This window comes from Rana temporaria, chromosome 12, assembly GCF_905171775.1.
Source record: "Rana temporaria chromosome 12, aRanTem1.1, whole genome shotgun sequence".
Taxonomy (NCBI): Eukaryota; Metazoa; Chordata; class Amphibia; order Anura; family Ranidae; genus Rana; species Rana temporaria.
Genome location: NC_053500.1, coordinates 23,120,985 through 23,137,670, shown reverse-complemented (window position 1 = coordinate 23,137,670; position 16,686 = coordinate 23,120,985). Strand labels below are relative to the sequence as shown.

The 16,686-nt window shown below is 43.2% G+C and overlaps 1 protein-coding gene across 1 annotated transcript in view; it reads left to right on the top strand.

The window, feature by feature from the left end:
* The first annotated feature begins 651 nt into the window (after nucleotides 1-651).
* ZNF831 (zinc finger protein 831) overlaps nucleotides 652-16,686 on the top strand; it is a 64,109-nt gene continuing 48,074 nt past the window's right edge. Inside the window, exons 1-3 of the mRNA XM_040331857.1 lie at nucleotides 652-1,099; nucleotides 11,673-11,776; nucleotides 14,774-14,892. Of these exons, the coding sequence (XP_040187791.1) occupies nucleotides 668-1,099; nucleotides 11,673-11,776; nucleotides 14,774-14,892 (655 nt within the window). The 5' untranslated portion in view covers nucleotides 652-667. The remainder of the gene's footprint in view (nucleotides 1,100-11,672; nucleotides 11,777-14,773; nucleotides 14,893-16,686) is intronic.

The window sequence follows — 16,686 nt, the reverse complement described above, 5'->3', positions numbered from 1 at the left end:
ACAGTTGCCTTCCAACTCTCAGTAAAGATTTAGAAAATAGAACAGAATCATTCCCAATACATCTTCACCATCATCTGCTCAATTAACATCAACACAGAAGGAGCTTTTATTTCTCCACGGTATCTCATAAAATTTCATTATATTGGTCATTCTGTTGAAGAACCTAGTGGGTTGCAAACAAATCAAGATCAGGTTTGTCATCTGCCCAGTGGAGAAACAGATTTATTTAGCTTGCCAAATGCTCAGATGTGAAATCACCATACCAACTCAACACAGGTAACCAAGGGAAGCGGATACAAAAACATGAATTCCGTAATTGTCCCTTTAGCAAAATAAGTTTAAACACAGATTGTGTATCCACTAGCGCTGCTACAATATCTATCCATGTAACTCAAAATGTCAATTTAAGTTCTAAGGGAAGGACAGAGCAAACAAGTTATTTAGATGAAACACATCTGACTGAAGAAAGGAAATTCAAGACTTGGAATTTTAGCTGAATTGGAAAAACCCTCCTTATAAAGAATGTATTGCTCCCAAACCCAACTGCAGAGACAGTGTCACGCAAGAGAAAACAGAAAGCAATGCTGTAATATATAAATGTTCCTCACCTGGAACATCATCACAAAAACCTTCTGAGCAATTTGATACTGTTAGGCATGAGTACAAAATGGTCAATACAATAGCTAAGTCCTCTCAGGATACAGAGCTGGAGAGTACCAATAGTCTTCAAGCTGGACATGTCAACAGTACCCTAGTTAAGTCTATATTACCTCAAGAGCAGACAAGCTCTCCAAATGACACTGCACATCTTTGTTGGCACTCAGGGATCTGTAATGGGAGAGTCACCAAGGTCACTTTCTCAACCTTAAACACTGAACCTAAGTCAACTTGGTGTTGGTTGGACAAATGTCTTCCCTTTCCAATAGAACAAAAGGAGAAATCATTTTCAGTTTATGCTTCTCTGAACTATAATTCCATTAAAGATAGGAAGCCAGTTCAGGCTCCAATTCCTTGTTCCAGAAGTGTTGAAAAGTACCAGACAACATCTGCTGGGCAACTTCTGATGTCCCCTATTCTTTGGAAGTCACTAAAACAAAAGGTATGTATTTTATTAAACACTCAATAATTTGTTTATCCTCATTTGAAATCACAAATGATAAAATTGAATGTGAGTAGTGAAATAAGTATACAGCTGCTTGATTTAGCTAATTAGAAAATAGTCCAGCCTTTATTATATAAGAACCCACCTAGGCAAATTACTGCCACTTCTTAAGAGACGGAATAAACACAGAACACTACAATCTAGAAGCGTTATGTACCCTACTGTATATGTTATTAAAATTACACAAGTGATCATAGGTGTGCGCAGCCTATTGCATTAGGGTGTGCACACCAAAGCTCAAACACACATGCGTGTGTAATATACTGTATACTGTATAGCAGGGGGCAAGTCAGTAGGGCTTTGTCAGCAGGGCAGAGATTGGTGTCTAACTTTTGAGACAGAGAAAGGGGCTGAGGACAGAGATTCCCCAGTCCCTTTCTCTGTAGTCAAGCAGCAGGGGGAATCTGCACAGTACAGCGTGATTAGGGTGTGCCCAGGCACACCTTACACCCTATGTGCGCACGTGATACTTACAAACGCAGAGTAAACAGCAGAAGCAGTAACAGTGATAACAAAATCAGGTAGACTCTCTTTTGGGCTAGCCCTGAGAGAAAGGTCTAAGACCCAGCTGCCTTATTTTTATCCAAAGGTAATAGCTATACCCCTTTTCTGCCTCTTACCTCTGATTTATTTTGAGGCATTGCCTCCCCATAAAATCATGAGACATCATTATTCATGCATTGGAAGCATCTGTTTGCTGTTTTAGTGCTATCATACTCACCTGAAGCCTCTACAAGCACAAGAAAAATTAACCTTATTTATCGAAGTGTCTGAAATAAAAACTGCCTGTATTGCCCCATAGCCACTACTTGGACCTTCATTCTCAAATGTCTTTTCATGTTTGTTTAAATATTTTTGCGAATACTGTGTGACTAATTTATCACTGTCATAGCAACCGACTTGATTTTTCTCTTTAATTCTTTCATTATAAGGATATAGAAGGAAAATTCTGTTTTTTATGTTTTTTTTTTTACTCAATTTCTTTTTTTTTTATAAAAATTTTCATTGACAGAGAAAAAGGTACAAAAACAGTAAAAGATAAAAAGGGGAGAATACAAAAGTCCTTAAGTATCCATATTTCCTCTTTCTTAAACATAACCATGCATAAAGTCTAATCATACATAATTCTATTCATGCCTATATATCTTTCCTCCCTGTCTTATATAAATAATATCATAATTATTTTTCCTAAAACTCTATTGGACTCCCTTACAAATAAAGAATAAGGACAATAAGAGAGGCATATCCAAATAAACCACACCATTGTGTCCTTCACTTTGCTAAAGGAGAAGTCCAGCCTGAGCCTGTTTGGCTGGGCTTCTCCTATGGGTCACAGGAGTGCAATTCATTTTGCACTCCCCTCACCCATTTTCTGCAGAGAAGCGGGCTGAAGGAATTAGTCCAGGCACCACCTCATCACGACAAAAAAGGCTGGATCTGCCAGGTGCCTGGACTAATGCCCGTCTCAGCCTCTCAGAGAGTTGCAGAGAGCCTGAGATAGCCGCTCCCCGCCCCTACACAGCTCAGCGCTCCAGTAAAAAAAAAATCGCAATAAGCGTATATTCATTAGTTTGCGTGAAAGTTCCAGGGCCAGATTCAGAAAGGATTTACGACAGCGTATCTCCAGATACGCCGTCGTAAGTCCGAATGTGAGGTGTCGTATCTCGGCGCCTGATTCAAAGAATCGGATACGCCAGAATTTGTCTAAGATACGACTGACGTAAGTCTCTTACGCCGTTGTATCTTAGGTGCATATTTACACTGGCCGCTAGGGGCGCTTCCGTATATTTCCGTGTTGAATATGCAAATGAGCTAGATACGCCGATTCACGAACGTACTTGCGCCCGGCGTATTAATATACGCTGTTTACGTAAGGCGTACGACCGGCGTAACTTTACCCCTCATAAAGCAGGGGTAAGTCATGTTAAGGTATGGACGTCGGAAACGGTGGAACAGCGTCGTATTTTACGTTGTTTGCATAAGTCGTACGTGAATGGGGATGGGCGTAGGTTACGTTCACATCGACTAAGCATTGAGCCGGCGTAATTTAGGGAGAAAATTTGACGTGCTACTGAGCATGTGCGCGCATGCGCCGTTCGTTAGGCACGTCATTTACGTGGGGGTCACGATTAATTTCCATACAACACGCCCCCTACCAGCCTACTTTGAATTACGCGGGCTTACGCCGGCCCATTTACGCTACGCCGCCGCAACTTACGGAGCAAGTGCTTTGTGAATACTGCACTTGCCTGTCTAAGTTGCGGCGGCGTAGCGTAAATAGGATACGCTACGCCCGCACAAAGATGCGCCCAGATACGTAAATCTGGCCCATAGTGTCTACAAATGATGGTGTATATATACTGGATTTTTTTTAATATACTAGTTATGGTAGTAATCAGCAACTTATAGCATGTCTGCGATAATACAGCAGGCAATATGACACTGACATCACCAGTGACACTAATACAGTGATCAGTGCTAATAATTTACACTGACACTATACTAATGACATTGGCTGGGAAGGGGTCAACATCTGGGGACAATCAAAGGGTTGTGCCTAAAAATGCTTGGTGTGTTCATTGTGTGCTGACTTTATTAAGGCATGTGCTGGTTTTTATTCCCTGCTTTGCAGGGAAACAAAAAACGGCACATCCCTGCTGTAAGAACAGAGCTCTGTGATGTTTACAATTACAGGGCTCTGTTCTGTCATCCGTTTCGCCAAACGGAGGGTCTCCGGCCATCAATCATTGGCCAGGATCCGCTTGATTGGCTTAACTGTGCACCCTCTACCCAGGAGAGCTAGGACACATTTCAGATACGTGATCCAGCGCAGAGAGGCTGCTTGATTGCCGTACTTATAAGTCAAGCGGTTAAAAAAGAATACCCACCCATCTGTTTCTGGTACCTTGTCATGATAAATATACAGTTTGATATTGTCAAGGTAAATGTATAATTTCCTCAGTTCAGTTAAATAGACTAGCTAATAGTTAAATAACAGCTACATATAAACTAACAGCTGTTCTTCTACTGAAAAATATCAAAATACAGAGAGAGAGAATGATTAAACTTTTTACTGTATAGATGCATTGTAAATCAAGAAACATTACTTAAAGTGGAATTTCACTCTCTCAATCAACATTGACTGTTTTAATCCATATGCCGCTAGGAAGAAATTCTAGGGGGGGGGGGGGGGGGGGTTCAAAGTGATATTTCAGCAAAACAGCAAAATAAAGCATGGAGACATATTTTATGAATATTAAAAATGAATCAAATAGTTTTTGGTTTGTGGTGTTCAGATGCCGTGTAGTTCTGCTTTTAATAACTTGAGTACTAGTCCGTATATACCCCGTCATTACCAGGTTTTTCAGTTTTCAGCACTATATATAAGTCAAAAATGATTTTAAAATGATTTTGCAATCATAGGGCCAGATTCACAAAAGGGATACGACGGCGTATCTCCTGATACGCCGTCGTATCCCTGTTTCTATCTATGCGACTGATTCATAGAATCAGTTACGCATAGATATCCCTAAGATCCGACGTGTAATAGTTTTACACTGTCGGATCTTAGGATGCAGTACCGCGGCCGCCGCTGGGGGGAGTTTGCGTCGTAAACCAGCGTCGGGTATGCAAATTAGGAGTTAAGGGCGAATCCAAGACGGATTTTCGCGTTCGCTACGTCGCCGCTAGTCTAGTTTCCCGTCGCAAAGTTAGTCGTCGTTTTAGGTGCCCTAACTTTAGTCAGAAAACGTATTGCTGTCTAAAGTATGGCCGTCGTTCCCGCGTCGAAATTAAAAATTTAACGTTGTTTGCGTAACACGTCCGGGAATACGGAAGTACGCTACGCGCGTCGCCGTTAGAAAAAATGACGTCACGGCGCGCAAAGCACGGCGGGAGTTAGGAAACGGAGCATGCGCAGTAGGTCCGGCGCGGGAGCGTGCCTAATTTAAATGGCACACGCCCATGTGAATTGGCCCGCCTTGCGCCGGAGGCCGCGGGCGTAGTTTTCATCGCAAGTGCTTTGTGAATCAGGCACTTGCGATGAAAACTTGCGGCGGTGTAACTACGATACGTTACGTCGACGCGATTCTACGTGAATCTGGCCCTTAGTCACTAAAGTGACACTAAACTCTGGTTTGAAAGATTATAGTCAATAATTTATTTTTAATGCCAAAAGTACTTTCTATTGCTCTCAGCCTCCTCCATATCTCCAAATTAATATTTTTGGTTGCTGTAATTCATTGTTCTGTTAGGAGGTGGCTATGTGTTGTTCTCCATGGTCCCACCGTAAGGAATGGAGCCATCCAGACTACGGGATTTGTAACGTGCATAGAGCAGCGGGTGTGACCACAACAAATGTGCACTGCTCCTTTCAAACAAATAGAATAGAAGAGGAAAGGAGAGATTTTCTAAACTTGTGCAAGCAATTTGGTCCTGTTCATGCTGGAAGTTTTTGCAGATGCTTCTACACATCTAAGCATTTTTGTTCTTGCCTATAAACTCCCCTGCATGTTAGCCTACACCAGTGTTTCTCAACCTTTTTTCAGTCAAGGCACCCTTTAAAATTATGGACCATCTCAAAGCACTCTCCAAAATTATGGACAGTCTCAAGGCACCACTTTCTAAAATGTAAAAAACTATTCTAATAGCTTTACATATTACATCAACATCCACACATGTAGGACGCCTAATGCCCCATCGCAGTAATTCCATCGGAAATTCTGATGAATTCAATCGGAGTTTACAAATAGCCAGATTCAGGTAGGTCGCCGCATCTTTAAGGCGGCGTAGCGTATCGTATTTACGCTACGCCGCCTTAAGTCTTAAGTCATAGAGGCAAGTACTGTATTCACAAAGCACTTGCCTCCTAACTTACGGCGGCATAGCATAAATGGGGCCGGCGTAAGCACGCCTAATTCAAATGAGGATGGGGGGGCGTGTTTTATGTCAATTACTCGTGACCCGACGTGATTGACGTTTTTTACGAACGGCGCATGCACCGTCCGTGTACATATGCCAGTGTGCATTGCTCCAAAGTACGCCGCAAGGACGTATTGGTTTCGACGTGAACGTAAATTACGTCCAGCCCCATTCACGGACGAGTTACGCAAACAACGTAAAATTTTCACATTTCGACGCGGGAACGACGGCCATACTTAACATTGGCTATTTGTTGGAATAACTTTATGCCGGAAAACGCCTTACGTAAACGGCGTATCTTTACTGCGACGGGCGCACGTACGTTCGTGAATCGGCATATCTAGTCATTTACATATTCTACGCCGAACTCAACGGAAGCGCCACCTAGCGGCCAGCGGAAAAATTTCACCCTAAGTTACGACGGCACAGGCCGTCGTATCTTAGCTAGGTTTAAGTGTATCTCAGTTTGAGCATACACTTAAACTTACGACAGCTTAGATTCCGAGTTACGCCGGCGTATCTACTGATACGCCGGCGTAACTATTTGTGAATCTGGCTAATAGAGAACATGTGTAGATTTTAACTAGAAACTAGTGGATTTGGATTTTTAAAGGCACACAGTAAATATAGTACAAAACTAAAGATATTTTATTTATAAAGATGTCATAAAAAACAGTTATATAAATAAAATCAAAGAAATTTAATCAATATTATAACTGGTCCATACAGGTTATCACAATGTTGGTAACATGATACAGTTTGGGTATAGAAAACTCAAAAGAGTACAATTAGAGGTTTAACTGTAGAATGTATTACCAGGCGGTGAGTCCAGAGGAAAGGAGAGCTCGCTCTACATGTTACGCGTTGTCGAAACGCTTCCTCAGGAGCATAGACATATGAATAAGGTTGGCCGCGTTGAAAACAGACAACAATTGGCCTTTTAGTCTAGACAGTGGCAATGTGTTGTAACATATAGCCAGTCAAGGAAGTAATATCATATAAAAAGAATTAGCAAGCGATCATAGCGAATTTGGGTACACTTACTGGCGTGCAATTGGAATCTGAACCCAAGGGTTTCTGACCTCTCTACCGAGTGGACCAGATGTACTATGCCAAATTGCGTGAATTAAGGTTACCACTTTAAACAACGTTTTGCGTTTTGGCACATTAATATATACTACTGCTCCGGACCAGCTGTGTTTCCCTCACTCCATCTTTTGCTTACCAGCATAGATCGTCCTGTCATTGCTACTTTAATTCTTTTTATATGATATTACTTCCTTGACTGGCTATATGTTACAACACATTGCCATTGTCTAGGCTAAAAGTCTGATTGTTGTCTGTTTTCAACGCGGCCAACCCTATTCATATGTCTATGCTCCTGAGGAAGCGTTTCAACAACGCATAACATGTAGAGCGAGTCCTCCTTTCCTCTGGACTCACCGCTTGGTTATACATTCTACAGTTAAACCTCTAATTGTACTCTTTTAAGTTTTCTATAACCAAACTGTATCATGTTACCAATATTGTGATAACCTGTGTGGACCAGTTATAATATTGATTACATTTCTTTGATTTTATTTATATAACTGTTTTTATGACACCTTTATAAATAAAATATCTTTTGTTTTTTACTATATTTACTGTGTGCCATTAAAAGTCCAAATCCACTAGTTTCTAGTTAAAATCTACACATTATCGGGACATTGGCACATTACTACCAGTATATTCACAGTATCACCCTGTGGGGATATACCGTATTTATCGGGGTATAGCGCGCACCCCTAAAGTTGCCCCCATTCCTGTGGAAAAAAAATTTTTTTTTTGTACTTACAGTTTTGGTGTCTTGCGCGGCGTCCATCGGCGAATCCGGCGTCCGTCTGCGGCTTCGGGTGTCCTCTTCGTCGGGTCCGGTGTCCTCGCGTCCTCCCCGCTCGTTTCCCGCGCCGAGTTTTGAATACTGCGCCAGCATATACCGAGCGCAGTACACTCGGGCAGGCTCGGCAACTGTCGCGCTCACGTCCTGTACGTCCTGTACGTCCAGGACGTGAGCACGGAAGAAGCCGAGACTGGCCGACTATACCCGAGTGTACTGCGCTCGGTATATGTCGGCGCAGTATTCAAAACTCGGCGCGGGAAAGCGGGTATCGGCGTATATCGCGCACCCACGATTTTCAGGGCAAAAAAGTGTGCGATATACGCCGATAAATACAGTATGTTAAACCCCATCTTTCTAATTTTTACATAGAGAACATGTTCTCTTTTCCTCTGATGGAATATGCAAATTACCTAGATACGCCGATTCACAAACGTACGTACGGCGGGCGCAATTTATTTACGTCGTTTACGTTAGGCTTTTTCGGCGTAAGGTTGTTCCTGCTATTAGGAGGCGCAGCCAATGTTAAGTATGGACGTCGTTCCCGCTGCGAAATTTTAATTTTTTACGTCGTTTGCGTAAGTCGTTCGCGAATAGGGCTGGACGTAATTTACGTTCACGTCGAAACCAATACGTCGTTGAGCCGTACTTGGGATATGTACACGGACGGCGCATACAAAACGTCAATCACGTCAGGTCATCATAGATTTACATAAAACACGCCCCCCTTCCACATTTGAATTACGCGCACTTACGCCGGCCCCATTTACGCTACGCCGCCGCAACTTACGGAGCAAATGCTTTGTGAATACTGCACTAGCTTATGTAAATTGCGTCGGCGTAGCGTAAATACAATACGCTGCGCCGCCGTAACTATGCGCGCCCCTACCTGAATCTAGCCCACTGTGTCTAAACACTAGGCTTATTTAGTGCTTGAGCATTAATTCATTTCAGTGGCCAGAATGAATTATTGTTCTGGCCAATGAAATGAATTAGTGCCTGAGATTGATAAGTAGCTCAGCAAGAAGAGATGTTGCCTGACACAGCAGAGGCTCCTGGTTCAAATCCAAGCTCTGACAACTTGTCTATAGAAAGGCATTCCAGAAATTTGAGTACACCTAGCTGCCTTTTTTCCCCCCACACTAAGTACACCACATAAGTATTCAAAACGATCCAAAGCTCTAGAAAGCTAAATAGTTAAAATTAAATACAACTCTTGGCTCTGTCCCTTCCCAGGCCACTCCATTGATCCGTTAGACTTCCTCCACATTAAAGAACCACTAGGGAGGCTTCTGAGACAGTGCTAATCTAGATTATTACATGAAAAGTCAAGCTGTGCACATAAATTCTGACGCCTCTCTAGACCAATTGATGGCTTTGACATATGGATTTCATTGAAAGTGACATCTGCTTATGCTTTTTTGGCTCTGTTTTATGACAGGTTTACTCACAGGGCCAGATTCACAGAGGAAATACGCCGGATTATCTACTGATACTCCGGCGTATTTTCAAATTTGCCGCGTCGTATCTTTATTTGTAATTCACAAAAAAGATACGACGGCTTTTGGCTAAGATCCGACAGGCGTACGGCTTCGTACGCCTTCGGATCCTAGGTGTAATTTTCCGGCGGCCGCTGGGTGGAGTTTGCGTCGTTTTCCAGCATTGGGTATGCAAATTAGCTGATTACGGCGATCCACGAAGATACGCACGTTCGTCGCAATCTCTTACGTCGTCGCTAGTCGGTTTTTCCCGTCGCAAACTTAGGCCTGCTTTTTCATGGCTTACATTTAGAACAGCCATGTTAAAGTATGGCCGTTGTTCCCGCGTCGAATTAAATTTTTTTTTTTGCGTAAGACTTCCGGGAATACGAAACGACGTAACGCACGTCGCCGTTCAAAAAATACGCCGGGGCGCCGTAATTTGCGCAAAGCACGTCGGGAAATTTCCTAACGGAGCATGCGCAGAACGTTCGGCGCGGGAACGCGCCTAATTTAAATGGTACACGCCCCATTTGAATTAGGCGGGCTTGCGCCGGACGGCTTTACGTTACACCGCCGTAAGTTTACACGCAAGTGCTTGGTGAATCAGGCACTTGCGCTGAAAACTTGCGGCGGTGTAACGTAAAGACAATACGTCACGCCGCCGCAAAGGTATGTGAATCTGGCCCATAGTGTTTAATATACTATCATGGAAAAACAAAAATAGGTGGTTGAGGTTGCAGAAGTAGGTTTGACTCAAATAATGTTCAACATCTCATTACCTTACTGTGACAATAAAAACTCTGTACAGAGGCCATAGTCTATTTCCTGTGCAACATACAGTATATTACCATGACAGCATTGGGATGTTGTGTTGTGGTGTGACATCATGCTTATCTGAAAATGCCCCTTTATGAAACGCCTTACCACCGAACTGCTCTACAGCCTCACCTCCCTACAGCTGCCTTGGTAACATACATACTGTATATGGAGGGAAGGAGTTTAGGGACAAATATTAAAGCTGGTAGCTATAAAATATGCAAATAAATGCTGCTGTGTATTCAAAAATAAATCATTAAAATTGATTGTTTTATGTAACTGCATTTGGCTCATTTCCTGCCTCTAGCATATCCATGTCGATCAACAACCAGACTGGGAGAGAAAGGGGCAGCCAGTTTAGGTGTGCTACATGCAGTTGTGCTGTCATAGAACAAGCTGACAGGTGGAGAAAGCAGAGTGAGCAGAGGAGTGACTTTACCAGTCTAGCAGTTGCTCCTTCAGGCTGGGGGCAGGTAGAGGGCACCATTCTACTCCTAAGCTATAACAGAAAATGATGTACCGTATATACTCGAGTATAAGCCAAGTTTTTCAGCAATTTTTTTTGTGCTGAAAATGCCCCCCTCGGTTTATACTCGAGTCATCTTTGTGTGCCTGATCTCCAGGACTTTGGGGACCCGGTACCGGCCTGCCATAGGTCCCCTGGACCCCACTCTTCCTCTACAAGTGTGCAAAGTTTGTTGTCCGGGGGACCTACTGCCGGGGAGCACCAATTTTTCGAAGCCGGGCACCCCTTCCATAGACTCCCATGTTAAACGGTTATTTCCCTGGTGATTTTGGGGACCCGGTACCAGCCGGTCTTAGGTCCCCTGGATCCGGAACTTGGCACACATGTAGCCCCCTTTCTCCTCTACAAGTTTGCAAAGTTTGTTGTCTGGGGGACCTATGGCTGGGGAGCACCGATTTTAAAAATCCGAGCACCCCTTCCATAGACTCCAATGTTAAACGTCAGTCTAGTTATGGACACAGTGAGGCATGGGCATAGTGAGGCATGGACACAGTGAGGCATGGGCACAGTGAGGCATGGACACAGTGAGGCATGGACACAGTGAGGCACAGTGTGGCATGCAGATGGACACACCTAGGCTTATACTCGAGTCAATACGTTTTCCCATTTGTTTGTGGTAAAATTAGGTGCCTCGGCTTATATTCGTGTCGGCCTATACTCGAGTATATAGGGTAATTGTTCCTGGCTGCACTGTGGCAGATCTGTGTAAGTCTTAGCATTGAATGTACATGAATGCAAATTATTTGGCAAGTTCCTTTATATATATTTTATCTATGTATTTAGACATTTGCCTATAATTCAGCTTTAATGATACTGGATGGGACATAACCTGAAGCAGTGATAATAAAAATCAACTCAGTATGTTATATATCACAATATTCATCCTTACAGGACTGTTCCGAAGAAATACAACAATTGGATGCAAGCAAGTTTCAACAATCAGCCAAGAGATCAAGCAGGATGGGAGCGCGAACAAAATCAAGGCACATGAAGAGGTACACCACCAGCTGCTTAAATGCATTTTTGTCCCTTTAACTTATAACCAGTACTTAAAGCAGTTGGGAACATACCATGTAATAGACCCGTTCTTTTACAATTTTAACTATGCAGGCACCATATCTGCTTTTGCTTAGTTTTTTATTTACAAGGTTTTTTTGTGATAGTGGGGGGGGGGGGGCAGGGTTACAGGACAAACAGGACATACATTCTTTAGCCTGTTAAAGAGGAAGTAAACCCTCTCTTAAAAAAAAAAAAAAAAACCCTGCAAGACAAAGGCATAATGAGCTAGTATGCATATGAATTACTTACCTGTTGCTACTGTGCCCATCAACTGCTGCTACTGTGCCCATCAACTGCTGCCAGTGTGCATCCCCCACCCGCCCGGCACTTACCTTGTCTCGGTGGGGCAGCGGGTCACGGCAATGTCCTCCACGCGCCTCAACCTCTTCTCCCTCTCTTTCCATCCTCTGCTATGATTGGACGCCTGATAGGCAGCATCCAATTACAACGCCTGATGTTTCAGTCATCAGGTGACAGGTAACACAGACCCGAGCACCTGATTGTCTGAGAGGCGGTTCAGTGTTAAGAAAGTGATTAATTCGCTTTCCTAACACACAGCTGAGTGAACAGCGAACGCCCAGCATGGCGCCCGCTGTTCACCTTTTTGGATTCCTATTAATCAGGTGCTTCCAAAAAATACCCCGCCGCTGTAATTCAGGTGCCAGACAAGGGGCCGTGTACCTGATTTGGGGGTGGCAGCGGCGACCATAGATAGATTCATGCAATGCATGAATCTATTTACGGTGATAGACAGGTGGCAGGAGAGAGGGGGCGGCGCTCCTGTGCCCTTTATGGACACACCGCTACTGCTCACAAGACAGGCCCCATGACACACATCTGTACTCACTGTAGGCAGAATCAGATCCTTTCTGGTGGGTTTCCCTTCCAGTCAGCTCTGCAGGACCTCTGGGTTTAGCTTCACTCAGATTCAGGCCCACCACCTAAGGCCGCATTGCAGCCTTTACAAAGAAGGGGCAGCTGCCCCTTCCCTTCATGACCCCACTCTACAGCTGAAGACCCCAAACACATGTGTCCTTGGTATATATACAGTCACCCAGTATGCACTAAGGCACTTTCCTCCACCAATGGGCAGTGCTGTAACTACGCCTGTGCTCTCATTTGTCAGGTTTCCTCCCACTGTCCAATATGCCCCCTTATTGGACCAGTGTGAAACATTCCGACAACATGAGCAGCACCAAAACATACATCCCAACTGTCCCTAATTTTGAGGGACTGTCCCTGATTTGGAGCAATGTCCCTCTGTCCCTCATTCTCCTCATTTGTCCCTCATTTTGGTCTGATCTATACAGATTAGGGCTGTGGAAATTAACTATTAATTCATCGATTAATCTTTAATTTCTTTGATCGATCAAAATTTTTTTGATAGACCAAAATTATTTTGATTGGTACTCACCTCTCCGACGGCTTCTGGGCCTTCAGGGAGTTCCGTCGGAGATCTGGTGACGTCACGGACACCGGCGAGGCTTGCCGTGTCCATTTGAAGGGCTCCTTTGCTGTGCCTTCATATCTGCATGTCGGCGGGACCTTACTATCTGCCACACGCAAGGGCTGTTACACTTCCCTCTATCACTTCCCTCTATCAACCTGGGATTCTACAACCATCCACTGGGAGTTGTGATAGTTCCCTTCCTGGGACATCTACATGCCGACGGACTGATGTTAACTTCTCCTCATCTGGATTCAGCAGTGGTATTGTTGTACACATTTTTATACCAGTTTCATACTTAGCTACATGTTTTTATGACTGCTTTTGTTACCGTTTGGTATTACTCGCATCATTTTTACAGTTTATGTAGCTACATCGATTTTTATATCCAGTGCAAAATGTATTTTGTTACCTACTTGAAGTTTTAATGCTATTCCCATTTAGTGCTGCCTTTGTGTGTTTTTTGTATCCTGCTATCCATTTTTCCAGTGGTTGGTAGCTGCACTGGGAATCAGCCTGCAAGGAGGAGATCAGCTAAAAGTAGTTGGATCTGTATGTGCATTATAATTAATCGAAATTAGTCGATTAATCGATTACAAAAAAAATCGATTAATCGAACACAAAAATTTTGATCAGTAACAGCCCTAATGTATATAAAATGCACTTTTTATCTATCAAAAAGTGTTTTCCAGTGCTAAACCTTTCATCTGATTTCTAAATTGCTGCATTTGTAAATTCCAAAAGCCAATATAAAGGAATAGTAGTGGTAAAAAAAAGCACTTGTGGGTTTAACCATTGTTATTTTTTTGTACAATTCTCCTTTAAGGGGGCGTGACAAGGGGGTGTGTCCTATGTTTACATACTTTTGCTGATAGGTGTCCCTCATTCCCATCTCAGAAAGTTGGGAGGTATGCCAGAACACCATGAACAGACCCTATCAATGGACCCTTGCTCCCTCTTAGGCAGAGAGCATCTAAATTTGTCTAATAGCCTTCCTAGTAAGCAGAAAGACCCAAAAACTATACTCTCTTCTAGCACTTACCTAGGAGGGTTCTACAATACATGGAAGATTACATGTGCCCAGAACACTACTAAACTCACATTTGGATACGTGATGGAAGCGATTATAGAAATGTTTTGGTGAAAAGTCCTTACTTAAGCCAAGACCGCAAGGCCTGTGGGTACTCATCATGCCTGTCTGTTGCAGTGAGATCAGTGCAGTAATATCACACACGGATGTTTTTTGCTTCCTGTGTATCATGTAATGTCTGAGACAGGAAATTATCTAAAGCTCCCAAATGAGTTCACACAAACTGGTTCCTTATCCGATTGTCTTCCCCAGCAGATTGTGATTTATTTGGATGGCTCATCGCTGCCTTTTTTTAAATGTAATTCATAAACACAGTGATGGACTGTAAAAGATGACTCCAGGCGGTAGAGATCTCTGCTCAGTGTGTAATGTCTGTTTGCTGTTTATGTAATGCAGGAATAAAGACAGCTGCCGAGAACATCCCCACAGCAAAGTTTCGCACCGCATGACACACAGGGGCTTGTGCCAAAACCAGAGGAAGAAGAAGACCTGTCCTACTTCAAGTCTTACGTCAGGTACTGGCTTATTTATTTGAAAAATGTATACAGCACTGACAAATTCTGAAGCATTGTATAGAAAACCATATACTACACCAGGGGAGTCTAAAGCTGATCTCCAGACAAGCAGCTGAATAAAACATTACAAATACATAAAAGGGAGCTTGTATTTGTATTTCTGTCCAACCAGTCCTGATATTGACACAGATCTGCCACACTGCAGGAGATATGATTTTTTTTCTGCTGCAATAGTAAAACTTACAGGTCTTGTCACTCTCACATGCTGTGATTGGACAGCGAATGAAAAGGACTCATGAGCTTATCTCTCTCATTTTGCTTTCTCTTCCTTCTTTTCTCTCCTAGTCTGAGCTCTGCTCTACAGTGGTACCAAGCCAAATTTAGGTACTCTCATTGCTTGCAAAAAAATACATTTAATTACCGTATTTATCAGTGTATAACACGCACTGGCGTATAACACGTCTGTACAGACTCACCGGATCAATCCGTCCGCTCCCATCCCTCCCATGCGTCGTAATGATTCGACGCATGCGTGGAAGTAGTTACCTTCCAGCGTCGCGCACGTCGCCGCGTCATCGTCGCGGCGACGGCGCGACACGTCACCACGGATGTATTCCGCGCGGATTTCGATCTGATGGTTAGAACAGCCATCAGATCCAAATCCGCCAGAGGATTTATCCGCAGGAAACGGTCCGGCGGACCGTTTCCAGCGGATATCCTCTCGTGTGTACGGGGCTTAGGCCTTTTTCACATGTACGGATCCTGTAAGGATCCGTACATGTGTATCCGCTTACTCAGTGGGGATCGCTCTGTTGATCCCCGCTGAGCGGGCAGATGACAGGGCAGTCCCCGCACACTGTGCAGGGACCGCCCTGTCAGATCTCCACTCTCCCCTATGGGAGGATCGCATGGACACAGACCGTCTGTCAGTGTTCACCCAATTCGCTCTGCAGACGAATGGAAAAATAGGTTTTTCCTTTGTCTGCAGAATCGGACCATTGCGGACAGCAATGAGATTGGGTGTCAGCGGATATTAATCCGCTGACACCCGCTATCTCATAGGGATTAATGTATGTCCCTTTTTTATCTGTATACAGTATCTCACAAAAGTGAGTGCATCCCTCACATTTATGTAAATATTTTATTATATCTTTTCATGGGACAACACTGAAAAAATGACACTTTGCTACAATCTAAAGTAGTGAGTGTACAGCTTGTATAACAGTGTACATTTTCTTTCCCTCCCAAAATAACTCAACTTGCAGCCATTAATGCTGGAAATTAATGGTGGCCACACAAAATATTGACACTTTGGGCCCAATTTGGACATTTTCACTTAGGGGTGTACTCACTTTTGTTGTCAGTGGTTTAGACATTAATGGCTGTGTGTTGGGGTATTTTGAGGGGACAGCAAATGTACACTGTTATACAAGCTGTACACTCACTACTTTACATTGTAGCAAAGTGTCATTTCTTCAGTGTCGTCAAATGAAAAGATATAATAAAATATTTACAAAAATGTGAGGGGTGTACTCACTTTTGTGAGATACTGTATATAGAAATATAATATATTTCTATATACAGTATTTCTATATACAGTATATTTCATACGTGTTTAATATTTTTGCATATACAAATACTCATTAGATAAGAAGCATCATATGCAAGATCTAAAAACTATAGTAGTGCTTCACAATGAGTGTGCCTTGCTCAACCTCTTATTTCACTGGATATGGTCTGTCTGATTTAAAACAGTAGACCTTTTTCACTGTGTGCACAATATGCTTGCTTGCC